We start from the raw sequence: 19,342 nt of genomic DNA, 5'->3' as shown, positions 1-19,342 counted from the left end.
AATGACAAGCTGGATTGTTTACATCCGGAAGCCACTTCTGGTAGACTGTACAATCAGTTGCTGGATATTGTCACACAGGATTTTGGACTATATATATATATATATATATATATATATGTTTTTTTGAGTGAATATGCTTCTTTGCTTGCTATTTTGAATGTTGCTTGCTACTCTGAATATTTTTCACCTTGGCCCAGTGAAGCACTGATTCATTCAGCTGGGGTTGAATATTAGTTAAACTTGATTTGATTTTGATTTAATTTTTGATTTCTCCACTACACCCCCAACTTTGGTGTATTCCACAAACTTGCTGATCCAGTTAACTATATTATCATCTAGATCATTGATGTAGATGACAAACAACAACGGACACAGCACTAGTCTTTGTGGTCCTCTACTAGTCACAGGTCTCCAAATATAGAGTCAACTATCTACTACCACTCCTTGGCTTCTCCCACAAAGCCTCTGTCTCATCTAATTTATACCTCATCTTGAATGCAGAACAACTAAACCTTCCTGACCAAACCCCCATGTGGGAATTTGTCAAATGCCTTGCTAAAGCGTATGTAAACAATGTCCACTGCCGTGCCTTCAATCACTTTTCTGACAACTTCCTCAAAAAACTCTGTAAGTTTGGTTAGACATGACCTACCATGCACGAAGCCATGCTGACTACCCTTAATCAGTCTATGTCTATCCAAATACTTAAATATCCGGTCCCTTAGAATACCTTCCAATAACTTTCCCACAACTGATGTCAGCCTCGCTGGCCTATAAATTCATGGCTTATGTTTAGAGTCCTTCTTAAATGGCGGAACAACATCGGCTATTCTTCAATCCTCTGATACCTCTCCTGTCACTAAGGATGATTTAAATATCTGTGCTAGTAACGTTGAGGCTTTATAAAGCACTAATGAGGCCTTACTTGGAGCAGTGGTGGCATTGGGGGCGGGGTTTAGAGGAGGTTCATAAGAAAGATTCCAGGAATGAAAGCATTAACATATGAGGACCGTTTGATGGCTCTAAGCCTTACTCGCTGGAGTTTAGAATAGATAGTGAGGGGTGAATGGTGAAAGACTTAGAGTGGATGTGGAAAGAACGTTTCCTATAGTCAGGGAGTCTAGAAGCAAAGGGTACAGTCCTAGCATCGAGGGACATCCATATAGAACAGAGGTGAGGTGGAATCTCTTTAGCGAGAGAGTAGTGAGTCTGTGGAATTCATTACCACAGATGGTTGTGGGGGGTCAAGTCATTAAGTATATTTACACTGGAGATTTATATGTACTGGTTTAGGCAGGGTGTCAAAGGTTATGGGAAGAAGGCAGGAGAATGGGGTTGAGAGGAATAATAAATCAGCAATGTTGGGCTGAATGACCTAATTTTTCTCCTCTGTGTTATGGTCTTAGATTCTTTACTCTCTTTCACAAAATTTATAAGGTCTTTTTATATTTTGTTTTTTATTGCAGTGAAGAAATTCAAGGGCGGATTTTTGTATGACTGTTGCAATGCTGGTATGAAGGAAAACTTCATGGGTTTTAGCTGCATTAGAAGAAAGAGACAAATACAAGCTGGGAAACTCTGTGCAGATGCCTTTGCAGAATGTTGCGAACACATTCACCGATACAGACAGCAGCTTGAAATGAGCAGTATGACGTTAGGTCGAAGTAAGCACCAATTTTTTTTCTCTCTTGACCATTCCAGTTGAAATAGTAGCACAATGTGAAATAGTTTATAATATTTTAAAACTGAAAGGTTTTATAAACTTTATAAATGCAGGAAAATGTGAAATGTTTTGTGGGAGGACATTGTGATGACAATAATAGTGGCTTTCTCTTAGAATAATCAAAAGCAAATCAGAAATGTAATGTGACTGATTAATAATGGAAAATAATTGAACATTGGTTCAATAGATTTCAAAGTTCAAAGTAAATTTATTATCAAAGTATATGTCACCATATACAACCCTAAGCAATGGGACGAAAACCTTATGTGAGGTTAACTGAAATGAGCAGTTGTGGTTGAAATCAAAATTAGCAATTATTAAAGGAAAGAGCACACTCACAGAGCCAAAGGGCCCAGTGCTGCTTCTAATTATTTTGTCCTAGATAAATTGTGGCTGTGTGATGGATCAAATGATGTCACTCAGATATTCAGTATCATATGAGGGCATCCATTTTGTGTTTTACCAGTGTGGAGTAAGGAAAGGAAATGGGATAAATCTGGGATGGACTAAGCCTTAGTATCACAAAGGACACAGGCTTGGAAGTTGAGGGAGTTTGTTTAGAAGCTGAGCCTGAGTATAAAGGATTGTTTGAAAGCTATAGGCCAGAAAGAGCTGATCAGGATCAATGAAGTGGAAAGAGCAGGAGTCAATTGTCAGGAGGATCAGCTGTGCAGAAATATGTGCTTAGATATATAGGGTTAGTGGTTCAGGTTTTTATTGGTGTAAGGAATGGGGGGGTGGGTTTTCTCAGGTGGGAGGATGCTGTAGAGAAGTAGTTAATAGTTTTAGTGGACATTGGGATGGGGATTAGCTGAGGGGGATGTCAAAGTACAAATTGAGTTCATTGTCATTTACATAAGTAAATGAATGATAAATTTGCTGCAGCATCGCGGGGACACAGCATCAGATACACAAGATAAACACAAATAAACAAGATAATTTATGCAATATTATGCAAGAAATAACACAATTAGACCAAAAAAATACAAACTCTATTGTAGTGCTGAGTGGCCAAAATTGTTATTTTGTAGCTACACTGAGATAGTGAGCAGAGGCAAGGATGTTGGGTAAGGGTTTGAAGGGATGGTCTGCTTGCATGGAGGGTTTATGAATTTACACGGGGCTTGAAAATTAGTGGAGGGTGAGCTTTATTGGATCAATTGTAAGAATGTAGCTAATGCATATGCACCTGATTGATCATGCAGTGATTCAATTGGGCCTGCTACGCATGGAAGACTCTCCTTATGCATGGGCTTTTGGGTGTACATTGTATCTTCGAAGTGGCCCCAATTCATTGATGATATTTATTTTATTTAGAGGTGCAGCACAGAACAGGCCCTTCCGGCCCAGCAAACTGCACCAGTCAGCAACCCACCTATTTAATGAGTGAGTGAGGCCTCCATCAGTCTGTATTGACTATGGATGTTGCATTCTAGTTGTCTAGATACGCAAGCCTGTGCAGTACGATATGGAGGGGTAATCTGTTGGCCATGTAGCAAGCTCCCCCTCTTCACGCATCTGATGAACCCAAAGGAATGACAGAGACTGATAAAGTTCCGTACCCAAGGTGTTGCAGAAGTTGCCAGTCAGCATTGAACTCAACATAAGACTGTCTCAAGGACCCTTTCTCCCTTGGGGTGTAAACTCCAGAAGCCTTCCCCATGAGTGGGTATAGTTGCAAATCAGTGGAGATTTGAGATGAGAATTTTCCTTCTCCTAAATGAGCTGCCAACAATGGCAGACGAGCTCCATCTGCCCAAAGCTACTGGTTTTAAGGCTCCACCTTTGCCTCTTCTCCTGTCAATAGAGATGGTTCCACCAGGCTTCGTAGCTAAGCCACATGTGAAGTCCAGAAGCTGGTTGTCAGAGGTTTTTTAAGGCACACTTCATTGGGAGCGTTTAGTAGGTAGTGGGAACTTGTCCCCATTACCACCTCTGGCGAGAACAACTTTAAGGAATCACTTATTTAATACCCTTGCCTCATCACAGGACAATCCACAATGACCAATTAACCTACTACCTGGTATGTCTTTGAACTGAGGCAGAAAAGTGGAGCACTTGGAGGAAACCCATGTGCTCACCCAAAAGACATACAAATTCCTTACAGGTGGTGTTGAAATTGAACTCCAAACTCTTACGCACTGGCATCATTCTAACTGCTTTGCTACTCTAGCACCTGATCTACATGGTACGTTGACAAACGTGTACCATGACTAATGTGACTCAGTAAAAATGATTAAGCCTACTGCTTGGTCGTCATTCTTGCTCCGCATATACGTAACAGAGGGGAAGCACCTTTGCTCCAAGCCTTCGTGCCATGTTAGAATACAAATCAGCTTGACCACAAACTAGATGCACAAACAAACTGCACAGGGAGGCTTGACAAGACCTAGCTAACAGAAATCACTTGTTTCCAACTACTTAAACCCAGCTCTCATTCACAGTCCTTGATCACCCATTAAATCACACTGTCTCCATAAGACATTAAGACAAGGGAACAGAAGCCGGCCATTCAGCTCATTGAGTCTGCTCTGCCATTTTATCATGAGCTGATCCATTCTTCCATTTAGTCCCACTCCCCCGCCTTCTCACCATAACCTTTGATGCCCTGGCTACTCAGATACCTATCAATCTCTGCCTTAAACACACCCAATGACTTGGTCTCCACTGCTGCCCGTGGCAACAAATTCCAAAGATTCACCACCCTCTGACTAAAAAAATTTCTTCGCATTTCTGTTCTGAATGGGTGCCCTTCAATCCTTAAATCATGCCCTCTCGTACTAGACCCTTCCATCATGGGAAACAACTTTGCCACATCCACTCTGTCCATGAGTTTCAACATTCAAAATATTTCTATGAGGTCCCCCCTCGTTCTTCTAAACTCCAAGGAGTACAGTCCAAGAGTGGACAAACGTTCCTCATATGTTAACTTTCTCATTCCCGGAATCATTCTAGTGAATCTTCTCTGTACCTTCTCCAACGTCAGCACATCCTTTCTTAAATAAGGAGACCAAAACTGCCCACAGTCCTCCAGTGAGGTCTCACCAGCGCCTTATAGAGCCTCAACATCACATCACTGCTCCTATACTCTATTCCTCTAGAAATGAATGCCAACATTGCATTCGCCTTCTTCACTACTGACTCAACCTGGAGGTTAACTTTAAGTGTATCCTGCATGAGGACTCCCAAGTACCATTGCATCTCAGAACATTGAATTCTCTCCCCATTTAAATAATAGTCTGCCTGTTTATTTCTTCTGCCAAAGACGGTCCTGACGAAGGGTCCCGGCCTGAAACGTCGACTGTACCTCTTCCTAGAGATGCTGCCTGGCCTGCTGCGTTCACCAGCCACTTTGATGTGTGTTGCTTGTAGGTCTATAATTTCCTTTTTGCTTCCTTGCCCCCTTCTTAGACTGGTCTCAACCAGTTGGTCCTAGCATTCAGCCACCTTGTTGCCTGTTACGTTTAACGTTTTCCCTCTTGTTTTGTGGTCCCTTGTGGCTTGTTATTTTGTACGTTCCTATTAAAGTTATCACTCACCACTGAATCATCTCTGCTGTTCTGTGTTTGGGGTAAGCTTCCTCTGCATGTCTTGATAGGATGGGTTAACAAGCAATTGACCCATTGGAGCTTGTGTGCCGAAAGGAAATTGTCTGTTGACATGAGCAAATGATTCAGGAGAAGGAAGAAATCATTGACCATCTGTTCACCACTATCAGCCAACCTTCCAACTCGATACTGCAATCTGCAACAGACAACCTCCTCCCTTGGATTCCATGCCTGAATGCTTTGACGGACCCTGAACCGGATGCCGCAACTTCCTGTCCCAGTGAATCTTACACTTTGAGCTCCAATTATCTCTATATTCAACAGGCTAAGCTAAGATTGCCTTCCTCATCTCTCTCTTGACTGGGCAAGCTCTGACTTGGGCTGCCACTAACTGAGACAACACAACCCCCATTTGCAACAGATGCGAGGATTTTACTGCTGAAATATGCTTTGTTTTTGACCATTTGGGAATTAGAAGGGAGGCAGCGTATCGGATACTTTACCTGCATCAAGGGTAATGCATGGCACTGGATTGCACTGTGGAATTCAGGGCCTTTGCAGTGGGCAGCTGGAATGCAGAAGTGGTGCTGGCCCATTACCATCATGGTCTATTGAAAGATGAGCACTCTATCCAGGAAATGTCCACGAATCTTGAAAGCTTTATCACTCTGGCCCTCGGTATTGACAAACATCTTATGGAATGGCCCTCCAGATCATCATCTTGAACCCCAGTTCCATTCCCAGAACCATTTCAGGCTGCAGGACCCTCATCAGCAATAGCTTCAGAATCCATGCAGTTCGGGAGAACTTCATTAAGAGCGTGAGTGTCAATGGAGAAACAATTTGTGTGCTTACCGTGGAACAGTTGGTGATCCATGCATCAAATGTCCACTGTGTACAGGAAACATCACCACCAGATAGAGAGGAGGGACCTTGTTCCAGCTCCATAGCCTGACTTTAGAAACATAGAAACATAGAAAACCAACAGCATAATACAGGCTAGTCAGCCCACAAAGCTGTTACGAACATGTCCTTACCTTAGAACTATCTAGGCTCACCCACAGCCCACTATTTTTCTAAGCTCCATGTATCCATCCAGGAGTCTCTTAAAGACCCTATTGTTTCCACCCCCAACTGCCGCCGCAGGCAGCCCATTCCATGCACTCACCACTCACTGTGAAAGAAACTTACCCCTGATGTCTGCTCTGAACCTACTTCCAAGCACCTTAAAACTATGCCCTCTCGTGCTAGTCATTTCAGCCCTGGGAAAATGACTTTGACTATCCACACGATCAATGCCTCTCATTACCTTGTACACCTCTATCAGCTCACCTCTCATCCTCCATTGCTCCAAGGAGAGAAGGCCAAGTTCGCTCAACCTATTCTCATAAGGCATGCTCCCCAATGCAGGCAACAACTTTGTAAATCTCCTCTGCCCCTTTTCTATGGTTTCCAAGTCCTTCCTATAGTAAGGCGACCAGAACTGAACACAGTACCCCAAGTGGGGTCTTAAACTCAATCCCACGATTGATGAAGGCCAATGCACCGTACGCCTTCTTAACCACAGAGTCAACCTGCGCAGCAGCTTTGAGTGTCCTATGGACTCGGACCCCAAGATCCCGATGATCGTCCACACTGCCAAGAGTCTTGTCATTAAAGCCATATTTTCCCATCATATTTGACCTACCAAAATGAACCACCTCACACTTATCTGGGATGAACTCCATCTGCCAGTTCTCAGCCCAGTTCTGCATCCTATCAATGTCCCACTGTAACCTCTGACAGCCCTCCACACTATCCACAACATCCCCGACCTCTGTGTCCTCAGCAAATTTAGTAATCCATCCCTCCACTTCCTCATCTAGGTCATTTATAAAAATCACGAAGAGTAAGGGTCCCAGAACAGATCCCTGAGTCACACCACTGATCACCGGCCTCCATGCAGAATATGACCCGTCTACAAACACCCTTTTCCCTCTTTGGGCAAGCCAGTTCTGGATCCACAAAGCAATGTCCCCTTGGATCCCATGTCTCCTTACTTTCTCAATAAGCCTGGCATGGGGTACCTTAACAAAGGCCTTGCTAAAATCCATATACTCTACATCTACGTCTCTACCCTCATCAATGTGTTTAGTCACATCGTCAAAAAATTCAGTCAGGCTCGTAAGGCACAACCTGCCTTTGACAAAGCCACACTAACTGTTCTTAATCATATTATACTTCTCCAAATGTTCATAAATCCTGCCTCTCCGTCAACTTACCAACCACTGAAGTAAGACTCACTGGTCTATAATTTCCTGGGCTATCCCTACTCCCTTTCTTGAATAAGGGAACAACATTCGCAACCCTCCAATTCTCTGGAACCTCTCCCATCCTCATTGATGATGCAAAGATCATTGCCAGAGGCTTAGCAACCTCTTCCCTCACTTCCCACAATAGCCCGGGGTACATCTTGTACGGTCCCGGTGACTTATCCAACTTGATGCTTTCCAAAAGTTCCAGCACATCCTCTTCCTTAATATCTACATGCTCAAGCTTTTCAGTCCACTGCAAGTCATCTCTACAATCGTCAAGATCCTTTTCCATAGTGCATACTGAAGCAAAGTATTCATTAAGTACCTCTGCCACCTCCTCTGGTTCCATACACACTTTTCCACTGTCACACTTGATTGGTCCTATTCTCTCATGTCTTATCATCTTGCTTCTCTACTTTCTCTCTTTCCTCTTCCACATCTTGTCAACTCTACATGCAGAGGAGTCTCCAGAAAATTTCAGTACACGGAGTAACACCCTAGACTGTTTTGAGCCTACCTCTCAGCCCTTCTGCCACTGATGGATGTGATTTAAGATCTGGATGGTCAGAACGTATACAAGGCCTGTGCACCTGAGCATCAGAGAGAACCACATCCATCCAATTCCTCTTAATTGATATACCCAACACTCCTCTCATGTTGGATTACCTCTGGCCTCTCCACTCATGAGCCTTAATTTGCCTTGTCATCTGGTTCATTGCTGAATTGGGGACCAACTTTCCGGGCCACACGCAGCAAGCTCAGCTGAGTTCTCCCCATAAATCCATGCAATTGGAGTAAAACCTCAATGTCACCAAACTCCCTCTGAAATACCATGACTTGGCATTGCTTTAGTGAAAGAGATGCCAGCACCCTGCAACCTCAAAGAGCACACGTTGTATGAACGACATCCTCCCTGCTACCATGCATCCCCAAGGTTGTCTCTTCTCCTTCTCCCTTCCAGAGATGCACCCCATGAATGACTACATCACGGAAACACTACAGCATGGCTTCTTTCAACCATCTCAATCCCCACAGCCATGCAGGATTCTTCTCCATCCCTTCATCTACTACTGTAGACTCAGAAAAGTCACCTTTAAGAACTGCTGCCCTCTCCCTTTATTGATCACACAGGGCCTGGATCATCACCAAACTGAATATACAGAATGTGTACAATCTGATTCACATCTGTGAGGTGTATGAGTGAAAGATGGCATTCATAATCTTCACTGGCCAATATGAATACTTGGTGTTGCCTTTTTGGATTTTCTAACCGTCTAGCCATTTTCCAAACCTTCATCAACAAAGTCCTCTGAGATATGCTACACAGGTATGTGTTTGTCTATTTTGACGATGTTCTCATAAGACCATAAGACATAGGAGCAAAATTAGGTCAATCAGCACATCTGCTCCACCATTCCATCATGGCTGATCCCGGGTCTCACTCAACCCCATACACCTGCCTTCTTGCCATAACTTTTGATGCCCTGTCCGATCAGGAAATTATCAAATTTCGCATTAAATATACCCATGGTCAGTATCCACAGCTGTCTGAAGCAGAGCTTTCCACTGATTCGCTGCTGTCTGACTAAATAAATTCCTCCTTACCGATGTTCTAAATGGTCATCCCTCAATTTTGAGGCTGTGCCCTCTAGTTCTGTATATCACACCATAGGAAATATCCACTCCATATCCACCTAATCTAGTCCTTTCAACGTTCAGTGGATTTCAGTGAGATCCCCCTGCATTCTTCTGAATTCCAATGAGTTCAGGCCCAAAGCTGTCAAACTTCATATGTTAACTTCTTTATTCAAGGATCATAACCGTGAATCTCCTCTGGACTCTCTCCAATGACAACACATCCTTTCTGAGATATGGGGCCCAGAACTGTTGACAATACTCTAAGTGTGGCCACAGCACTTAGCCACAGTACTAGCTTCTTAATTTTATATTCTATTTCCCTTGAAATGAATGCCAACATTACAGTTGCCTTCTCTACCACAGACTCAACCTGTAAATTAGCCTCTAGAATTCTTGCACGAGGACTCCTAAGTCCCTTTGCAACTCTGACATTTGTATTTTCTCTCCATTTAGATAATAGTCTGAAATGTTCCTTTTACCAAAATGCAATATTATACATTTCCCAACATTGTATTCCATCTGCCACATTTTGCCTGTTCCTCCAACTTGTCTGTCCTTCTGCAAACACATTGCTTCCTCTGCACTACCTACCCTTCCACCTATCTTTGTATCATCTGCAGACTTTGCTACAAAGCATTAATTCTATTATCTAAATCACCGACAAGCAATGTGAAAAGTAGTGGAACTTTTACCAATGCTGTCCGCCTGAGGAACACCACTAGTTACTGGCAGTCAAGCAGAAAAGACTCCCTTTATTCCCACTTGCTGCCTCCTGCCTGTCAGCCATTCCTTTAACCTTGCCAGTATCTTTCCTCTAATTCCATGGGATTTTATCTTGTTAACCAGCCAACATATGAATATGAATTCAATCATGTTATAATCACTAACTCCTAAGGGTTCCTTTATCTTAGGCTCCCAAATAAAATCTGGATTATTACACAACACCCAATCTAAGATAGCCTTTCCCCGAGTAGGCTCAAGCAGAAGCTGCTCTAAAAAATCATCTCGTAAGCATTCAACAAATTCCTTCTCTTACAATTTGACAAGAACCTGATTTTTCCAATCCCTTGCATAGAATCCCACATTATAATTGCGGCATTTACCTTATATGCCCTTTCCGGCTCCCTTTGCAACCCTACATCTTGGCTACTATTTGGAGGGCTGATATATAATTCCCATGATGGTATTTTACCCTTGCAGTTTCTTCACTCCGCTCACAAAGCTTCTACATTCTCTGACACAATGTCACTTCTTTCTAAAGAAGTTATTCCAACTCTTACCAACAGTGCCACACCACTGCCTATGCCAGTGAGTACAGATCCAGAGCCACCAAATTTTCCTTTTATTCCTGCATACAGAGTGGACATAGGACCACTAGAAAATCAAGCTGCAGAAATAATAATGGGTGACAAGGAGATTGCAGATGAACTAAGTGAGCATTTTGCATCAGCCTCCATTGTGGAAGACACTGTCAAAGTGCTAGGTGTTAGAGTATGTGAAAGAAGAGGAGTGGCTGCAGTTACTATTACAAGGGCAAAGGTGCTCAAAAAGCTGAAAGACTGAAGGGTACATAATCATATGGACCAGATGAAGTACACACTAGAGTTCCGAAAGAGGTAGCGTTAGAGATTGTGGAGGCATTAGGTTAGATTAGATTATGAGGACATGCAGTCCTCTTTTATTGTCATTTAGTAATGCATGCATTAAGAAATGATACAATGTTCCTCCGGTGTGATATCACAGAAACACAAGACAAACCAAGACTGAAAAACTGACAGAAACCACATAATTATAACATATAGTTACAACAGTGCAAGCAATACCATAATTTGATGAAGAACAGACCATAGGCACGGTAAAAAAAAATCTCAAAGTCTCTCGAAAGTCCCAACATCTCACGCAGACGGTAGAAGGAGGAAGACTCTCCCTGCCATGAGCTTCCAGCGCCGCAAAGTTGCCGATGCAGCATCCTGGAAGCACCCGACCACAGGCTGACTCTCAGTCCGTCCGAAAACTTCGAGCCTCCGACACCGAGCACCGAGCACCATCTCTGCCGAGCGCTTCGACCCCATCCCCGGCTGCCAGCAACAGGCAAAGCTGAGGAATTGGGGCCTTCCCTCCGGAGATTCTTGATCGCACAGTAGCAGTGGCAGCGAAACGGGCATTTCAGAAGTTTCTCCAGATGTTTCTCCATGCTTCTCACGTCCGTCTCCATCAAATCAGGATTGTGCACGGCCCCTATTTAACAAATACGAGCAACACACATAAAACTTGCTGGTGAACGCAGCAGGCCAGGCAGCATCTCTAGGAAGAGGTGCAGTCGATGTTTCAGGCCGAGACCCTTTGTCAGGACTAACTGAAGGAAGAGTGACTAATCCCTTACTCACTCTTCCTTCAGTTAGTCCTGACGAGGGGTCTCGGCCTGAAGCGTCGACTGCACCTCTTCCTAGAGATGCTGCCTGGCCTGCTGTGTTCACCGGCAACTTTTATGTGTGTTGCTTGAATTTCCAGCATCTGCAGAATTCCTGTTGTTAACAAATACGATATCATTTCACCGGAGAGGCTGCATGCGCTGTGTCGCGCTGCCATCTTCTCCTCCCTCCACAATGATCTTTCAAAAATCATTAGACTGTGGCACAGAGCCAGAGGACGGGACAATTGCAAATATCACTCCACACTTTAAGAAAGGAGGAAGGCAACAGGATGGAAAGTATAAACCAGTTAGCCTAACCTCAGTGGTTGGGAAGATGTTGGAGTCAATTATTAAGGATGAGGTTATGGAGTATTTGGTGACACAGGACAAGATAGGACAAAATCAGCATGGTTCCCTTAAGGGAAAATCTTGCCTGACAAACTTGTTGGAATTCTTTGAGGAGATTACAGGTAGGATAGATAAAGGGGATGCAGTGCATGTTGTATATTTTAGACTTTCAGAAGGCCTTTGACAAGATGCCACACAGGAGGCTGCTTATCAGGTTAAGAGCCCTTGGCATTACAGAAGAGTTACTACCATGGTTAGAGCAGTGGCTGATTGGTAGGAGGCAGTGAGTGGGAATAAAAGGATTCTTTTTTAATTGGGTGCAAGTGACTGGTGGTCTTCCACAGGGGTTGATGTTGGGACCACTTCTTTTTATGATGTATATCAATGATTTAGATGATGAAATAGATGACTTTGTTCCCAAGTTTATGGATGATACAAAGATTAATGCAAGTAGTGTTGAGAAAATGGGTAGGCTGCAGAAGGATTGAGGCAGATTAGGAGAATGGGCAAATAGGTGGCAAATGGAATAATAATAATAATAATAATTTGCCTTTCAACTCACAAGCGAGCATAGTTGCTAATGTTTCTGTAGCAATTTCTTTTTTACAAGGTTGAGTTGCAAGCTCAACGCTCAACTCAGTACGGATGGAAAGTGACCAAAGGAGCCAGCTGGATTTGAACTCGGGACCTTTCACTCCAGAGTCCAGCGCTAATGCCAATATGCCACCAGCCAGCCAGTGTTATACTCTGTAGGAAAATACATAGTCATGCAATTTGGTAGTAGAAATAAATGTGCAGACTATTTTCTAAACCGGGAGAAAATCCAGAAATCTAAGATGCAAAGGGACTTGGGAGTCCTGGTGTAGAACACACTAAAGGTTAACCTGCAGGTTGATTTGCTGCTGAGGAAGGCAATGCAACATTAGCATTCATTTCAAGAGGTCTAGAATACAAGAGCAGGGATGTGATGCTGAGGCTTTATAAAGCACTGGTGACACCTCACCTTGAGTGTTGTGAACAGTTTTAGAAACATAGAAAACCTACAGTACAACACTGCTGTGCCGAACATGTACTTACTTTAGAAATTACCTCGGGTTACCTATACTTGTGTGTACCTATCCAGGGGTCTCTTAAAATAGCCTATTGTATCTGCCTCCAGTTTTGGGTTCCTTATCTAAGAAAAAAATGTGCTAGCTTTGGAGAGAGTTTAGAGAAGGCTCACAAAAATTATTTCGGGAATGAAAGGGTTATCATAAGAGAAACATTTGGTGGCTCTGGATCTGTACTCACTGGAAATTAGAAGGATGAGGGGGAGAATCTTATTGAAACATTTTGAATTTTAAAAGGCCTAGACAGAGTAGATGTGGAAAGGGTGTTTCCCATAGAGGGGGAGTCCAAGACAAGAAGGTACAGCCTCAGGATAGTGGGATATCCATCTAAAAAAGAGATGCAGAGAAATTTCTTTAGCAAAAGAGTGGTGGATTTGTGGGATTTGTTACCACAGGCAGCTGTGGAGGTCAGGTCATTGGCTGTATTTAAGACAGAAATTGATAGGTTCTTGATAGGACATGGCATCAAAGATTACAGGGAGAAAGCCAGGGAATGGGGTTGAGGAGGAGACAATGATCAGCCATAATTGAATGGCGAAGCATACTCAATGGGCCAAATGTCTTTATTCTGCTCCGATTGGATTATGGACTGGGACATTGCAAATCTCACTCCGCTCTTTATGAAAGGAGGCAGGCAGCAAAAAGGACATTATAGATCAGTTAGCCTGACCTCAGTGGTTGGGAAATGTTGGAGTCAATTTTCAAGGATGAGGTTATGGAGTACACAGGACAACATAGGACAAAGTCAGCATGATTTCTTTAAGGGAAAATCTTGTCTAGCAAACCTGTTGGAATTCTTTGTGGAGACTGCATGTATGATAGATAAAGGGGATGTAATGGATGTTGCATATTTGGACTTCCAGAGGGCTTTTGACAAGGTGTGACACATGGGACTGCTTGCCAAGTTAAGAGCCCATAGAATTACAGGAAAGGTACTGGCTTGTTCAGAGCATTGCCTGATTGGTATGAGGCAGCAAGTGAGAATAAAACAATTATTTTCTGGTTGGCTGCCAGTGACTCCTGGTGTTCCACAGGGGTCGATGTTGGGACCACTTCTTTTCCTGCTATACATCAATGATTTAGTTGATGGAATGGATGGATTTGTTGGCAAGTTTGCAGAAGATTGGAGGGGCAGGTAGTGTTGAGGAAACAGGTAGGCTGCAGAAGGACTTAAGACAGATTAGGAGGATGTGCAAGAAAGTGTCAAATGAAGTACAATATTAGGAAATGCATGGTCATGCACTTTGGTAGTAGAAATAAATGTGCAGACTATGTTCTAAATGGGGAGAAAATCCAAAAAATCTGAGATGCAAAGGAACTTAGGTGTCCTTGTGCGGAACATCCTAAACAGTAACTTGCAGTTTGAGCCAGTGATGAGGAAGGCAAAGGCGATGTTGGTCTTTATTTCAAGAGGTCTAGAGTGCAAGACCAGGGGTGTGATGCTGAAACATTATAAGACACTGGTGAGGCCTCATTTTGATGGAGGTGAATGTATGTGATACAGCACCAGGACCATCATCTCCCTCAGGACCATATGGGAGGACTTACTCTTGTGCCTTTTTGCCTAAGTTCAACTCTACACAACACCACTATGGAGTTGGAGATGGAGACCTAATTGTGATCAAATGGGACTTGGGGGAATGGAGACAATGGCTGAAATACCAAGCTCTTGCAGTTCTAGGCTATCAACTAGATCCTCAATCCATTGAAGAGTCAGGCTTGATGAGCTCTTCTTCGACCAATTCAACAACTTCTCCTACTGATCGGGCTCCAAGAAAATTAGGTGGACATGCGTCATGACAGTTTGACCCATCTAAAATGGAGACTGACCCTCAATTCATAATTCCATCCTCCCAGATCCTCAACCTGATCATCTGGGACCAGGCTCTACAGCACAAGCCTATTCTGGCTGACATATCTGAGAGCTGTATGCATTCCGAAGCACTCCAGGGGACCCACTTCTTGCCCCTCTCCACCATCCAGGTGTATGACAGGCTCTGGATTTTCTATGATGCCAGTTCTGGTGGGCCACCATGATCGCAGATATACATCAGTTCATTGCAGTGTGCCTTCGGTGTGCCTCGTCCAATTCCTCCAAACCGGTGACCCTCTGGGCTCCTGTGAACCCTGCTGGTCCCTCAGCGCCTGTGGTCCCACATTGCCATGGAGTTCATCACGGGGTGGCCACCATCTGTGGAGGCCACAGTAATCATGACAGTGGTGAATTGGTTCTCCAAGGCAGCTCACTTCATTGTCCTCTCCAAAATTCTGTCAGCCGCTGATACAGCAGACCTGGGTCTTCAACATGGAGTTCACTCTCACGGCTTCCCTCAGAATACTGCCAGACTTGGGCCCACAGTTCATCTTCCACTTCTGTCAAGCATTCTGCTCTCTCCTCAGCACCTGTGAGTTTGTTCTCTTGCTATCATCTGCAGCCCAACATGTAAAGAGTCAATCAGCAAGTGGAGAAGTTTCTGCAATGCTTCACCACCTCTAACCTTTCCACATGTCTCTGCACTGGGCTGACCTGTCCCACAATCCACACACCTTCTCTGCCATGGACATTTCATCCCTTGATGTGCTCATGACTACCAACCCCATTGTTCCCTGCACAGGAGCCAACAGTGGTGGTCTATTCTGCCAAGGCCCTGGTTCACTACTGCTAGAATGCTTGGAGGAGAGCATGGAGGGCCACCATAGCTGCCAGCTGAGCCTACTGCTGATAGGCCAACTGTCCAGCCAGACTACTCCAGTCTGGGGTCTGTGTCTGGCTGTCTACCCAAAACCTGAACCTGTGCACAGTCTCCTGCAAGTTCACAACCCAGTTCATTGATCCCTTCAAGATCTCACATCACATCAATCCACTCACTTACCAATCCCAGCAGCCACAATCCCTCATGATCACACCTACTGTACATTCCACATGTCCTGCCTCAGGCCTGTCATCCATCGATCACAAAGCCACCTGGGTGTGTACCTCTGGAACCTGAGCAAAACATTAGATCTAATTCAATTGATTATTGTGATCCCAATCATAATCAGTTCAAGCTGTGGAATTGATTATGATTAGGACCACTCTAACATAATTATAAGTTCCAAGCACAGTAGCAAATTCTTGCTTAGCACTTCTTAACTTGCTAAAGTTGTTAAAATTTGTGTGGCAATTGCTTGTACATTAAATACTTTTGATGGCACTGACTGGTTAATACATGCGTCTGCTATTCTAACTTTAAGGCCAGTGTTACACGATTCTAGGAGCATTTAGTTGAGGAGTGTGCAGGAGGCTGAGGTGATGGCTGGGGGTGCGTAGAAAGCCAGAGCACCAGAAATTCACAGTTTTGCTTTTGCTGATCACTTAATGCAATGTACAGCTTACAATCTATTGCATTTGGATGTCATCGGGAATGTATATAACCCTGGGAAATGTTAGGTTCAATTCAGAAACCCAAGGATAGCTTGGCTGACAGCTCTGAATTTTATGTTTCACATACCTATTCTGAGTAGCAAATATCTGTTTGGGCTTTTTATCTTTTATTCTTTATCTCCAAGGTTAGATTATATGTAAATCCATAATTTACTCTTTTCTTTAGGTGCAGATGATGATTACTACACTCCTTATGAACACATAACAAGCAGATCCAACTTCCCAGAAAGCTGGCTATGGACAATGAAATTTCTTCAAAATATTGAGGAAGATGGGTATTTATCCAAAGTTCTTATACATTTGAATGAATGCCTTTTGATGGTACTACACTACTACTCAATAAAATTAATTCAGGAATTTGCCAGAATTTGCATTCAATGACAGTTTTTTGTCCCGTCAATACTGACTGGATATGTTTCAAGTAATAACATTTGCAATTTTACACATTACTAGTTCCAGCAAATAGTAACATGACATTCATTAAAAAAAGTGTTTTGATGGACTTTAAGAAAGTTTCCATGTGTTTTAACCAAATATTGAGGGTAGTTGTACCTGTATGCACATAACGTAATCTAACCCATGACAATCTGGTTGAAAAGGAATGCTCCTCACTCCTTATAGATGACAAAACACTAGTATTTGCTCTAAATGCAAAATTGGACTGCACATTCATGAAAAGCCTTCTGTGCAGGAAACAATATAAAATACATAGATTTTACTGGTGTATATGATAGTGCAGTGGGAGTAATGGACAACGATAGTGTAGTGGGAGTAACAAAGGTTCAAAGGTTAATTTTATTTTCGAAGTATGCATTCAGAATACAATTGATTTGCCTTCTCCAGATAGCCATAAAATAAAGACATTGAAGTACTTGAAAGAAAGACAGCAATCCCCCCTCCCCGACTGCATGAAACAAAAACGATATAAAAACTCACAAACCCCAAACCCTCCTACCCATCCCTCACACAAAATTTAACAGATTACTCACATAGAGAAACAACTGCAAGATCATCAAACCACAAACCCCAGCCTACCAATCAGCAACAAGAAATAATAGGTGAGAACAAGAAAAAAAACAGAACTGAAAGAGGCCAAAATGAATGACAGTCTGATCCATAAATCTCAGAATTCTGATATCACTCCAAGAGCATTTGGACATAACTGCCTCTTCGAGGGCAGTGACTCGAACCAGCACTGTAATACTAACAAATTATCAACATTTTTTTGACAAGGTGATGAGAGAGATTGAGTGTAGGGCAGTGGATGTTGTCTACATGGATTTTAGTAAGGCATTTAACAAAGTCCCTCATGGGAGGCTAATCCAAAATACTAAACTGCATGGGGCCCGTGGCAAATTGACTGTTTGGATTCAGAACTGGCTTGCACATGGAAGACAGGGTAGTGGTTGAAGGACATTCAAGCTGGAGGTCTGTATTTAGCGGTGTTCCGCAGGAATCTATGTGGGAACCTCTGTTGTTTCTGATGTATATAAATGACCTGGATGAAAATGTAGATGAGGTGGGCTATTAAGTTTGTGTATGATATCTAGATTGATGGAGTTGTGAAAAGAGTAGAAGACAGGCAAAGAATACAGCGCAATATAGATCAGTTGCAGATATGGGCAGATGGAGTATAACCCTTTAACCCAGATAAATGTGAGGTGTTGCACCTTAGTAGGGCAAATACGGAGATAGTACAATGTTAAGGACAAGATACTTAATATTGATGTGCAGCAGAGAGATCTTGGGATCCAAATTCATAGCTCGGTAAGGGGGTTAAGCAGGGTTATGAAATGCTTGCTTTGATATGAGTTCAAGGCATTGAGTTCAGAAGTCAAGAGGTTATGTTGCAACTTTATAAAACTCTGGTTAGGTCACATCCGGAGTATTGCATATATTTCTGGTTGCCCCACTATAGGAAGGATGTTGAGGCTTTGGAGAGGGTGCAGAAGTGGTTTACCAAGATGCTGCCTGGTTTAAAGAGCATGCACTATCATGAAAGGTTGGATAAACTTGTGCTGTTTTCTCTGTAGCATTGTAGGCTGAGGGGAGATCTGATAGAGTTTTAAAAGTTTGCGAGGCATTGATAGAGTAGGTAGGGAGTATCTGTTTCCCAGGGTTGAAATGTCTACCAGATGGCATGTATTGAAGGTGAGAGGGCGGAGATTCAAGGGGGATGTGAGGGGTAAGTTGTTTTACTCATGCTTCCTGAAATGCACTGCTTGATGTGGTGATAGAGGCAAATACATTAAAGGCTTTTCAGAGACATTTGGATAGGCACATGGATATAAGAAAGACGGAGGGATGTCGACATATTACATGTTGGATGGATTGGTATTTAAGTGTTTTTGATTAGCTTTTTAGCTGGGTCAGCACAACATTGTGGCCCAAATGGCCTGTTCCTGTGCTTTGCTGTTCTTTGTTAAAATCTGATTCAGTTTTGAAGTAATCCCAGCCAGGTGTTCATATAGTTTGTGTCATGTCTGTAGGCTTATTGGTGTTAATCATTCCTTCAGCCAATGGTAGAGGTGGTCAACACTTTACTAAAGTTAGTGGCTGTTACAGCAACGTATCAAAATTCAAAACTTGCCTGGTGTCTAAAGATACACTGTCCTCATAACTTGCCAAGAATGAATCTTGGAGATACTGGTTAATGCCTGGATCATTTATTCATGTGTTCTATGCCTAAAGAGATAACAATCGCAGGCAGTGGAGTACTATGAAATAAGACTGTTTGTGTAATGTGTCCAAAGTTTCAACTTCGTATGTTCGTCTCTAAAATTTCAACAACAAATATGTGCTGTTTATCACAAAAAGCAACAGATTACAAAAGTAATGTATTTGT

The 19,342-nt window shown here is 43.0% G+C and overlaps 1 protein-coding gene across 2 annotated transcripts in view; it reads left to right on the top strand.

Annotated features, from left to right (window-relative positions):
- LOC140191934 (venom factor-like) overlaps positions 1 to 19,342 on the top strand; it is a 264,302-nt gene that overhangs the window by 119,734 nt on the left and 125,226 nt on the right. For both annotated transcript variants that reach the window (XM_072249822.1, XM_072249823.1), the window contains exons 17-18: positions 1,467 to 1,664; positions 16,664 to 16,772. In XM_072249822.1, coding sequence (XP_072105923.1) covers positions 1,467 to 1,664; positions 16,664 to 16,772 — 307 coding nt within the window. The remainder of the gene's footprint in view (positions 1 to 1,466; positions 1,665 to 16,663; positions 16,773 to 19,342) is intronic.

This window comes from Mobula birostris, chromosome X (genome assembly GCF_030028105.1).
Source record: "Mobula birostris isolate sMobBir1 chromosome X, sMobBir1.hap1, whole genome shotgun sequence".
Classification (NCBI taxonomy): domain Eukaryota; kingdom Metazoa; phylum Chordata; class Chondrichthyes; order Myliobatiformes; family Myliobatidae; genus Mobula; species Mobula birostris.
This window is presented reverse-complemented; position numbering and strand designations above follow the sequence as displayed.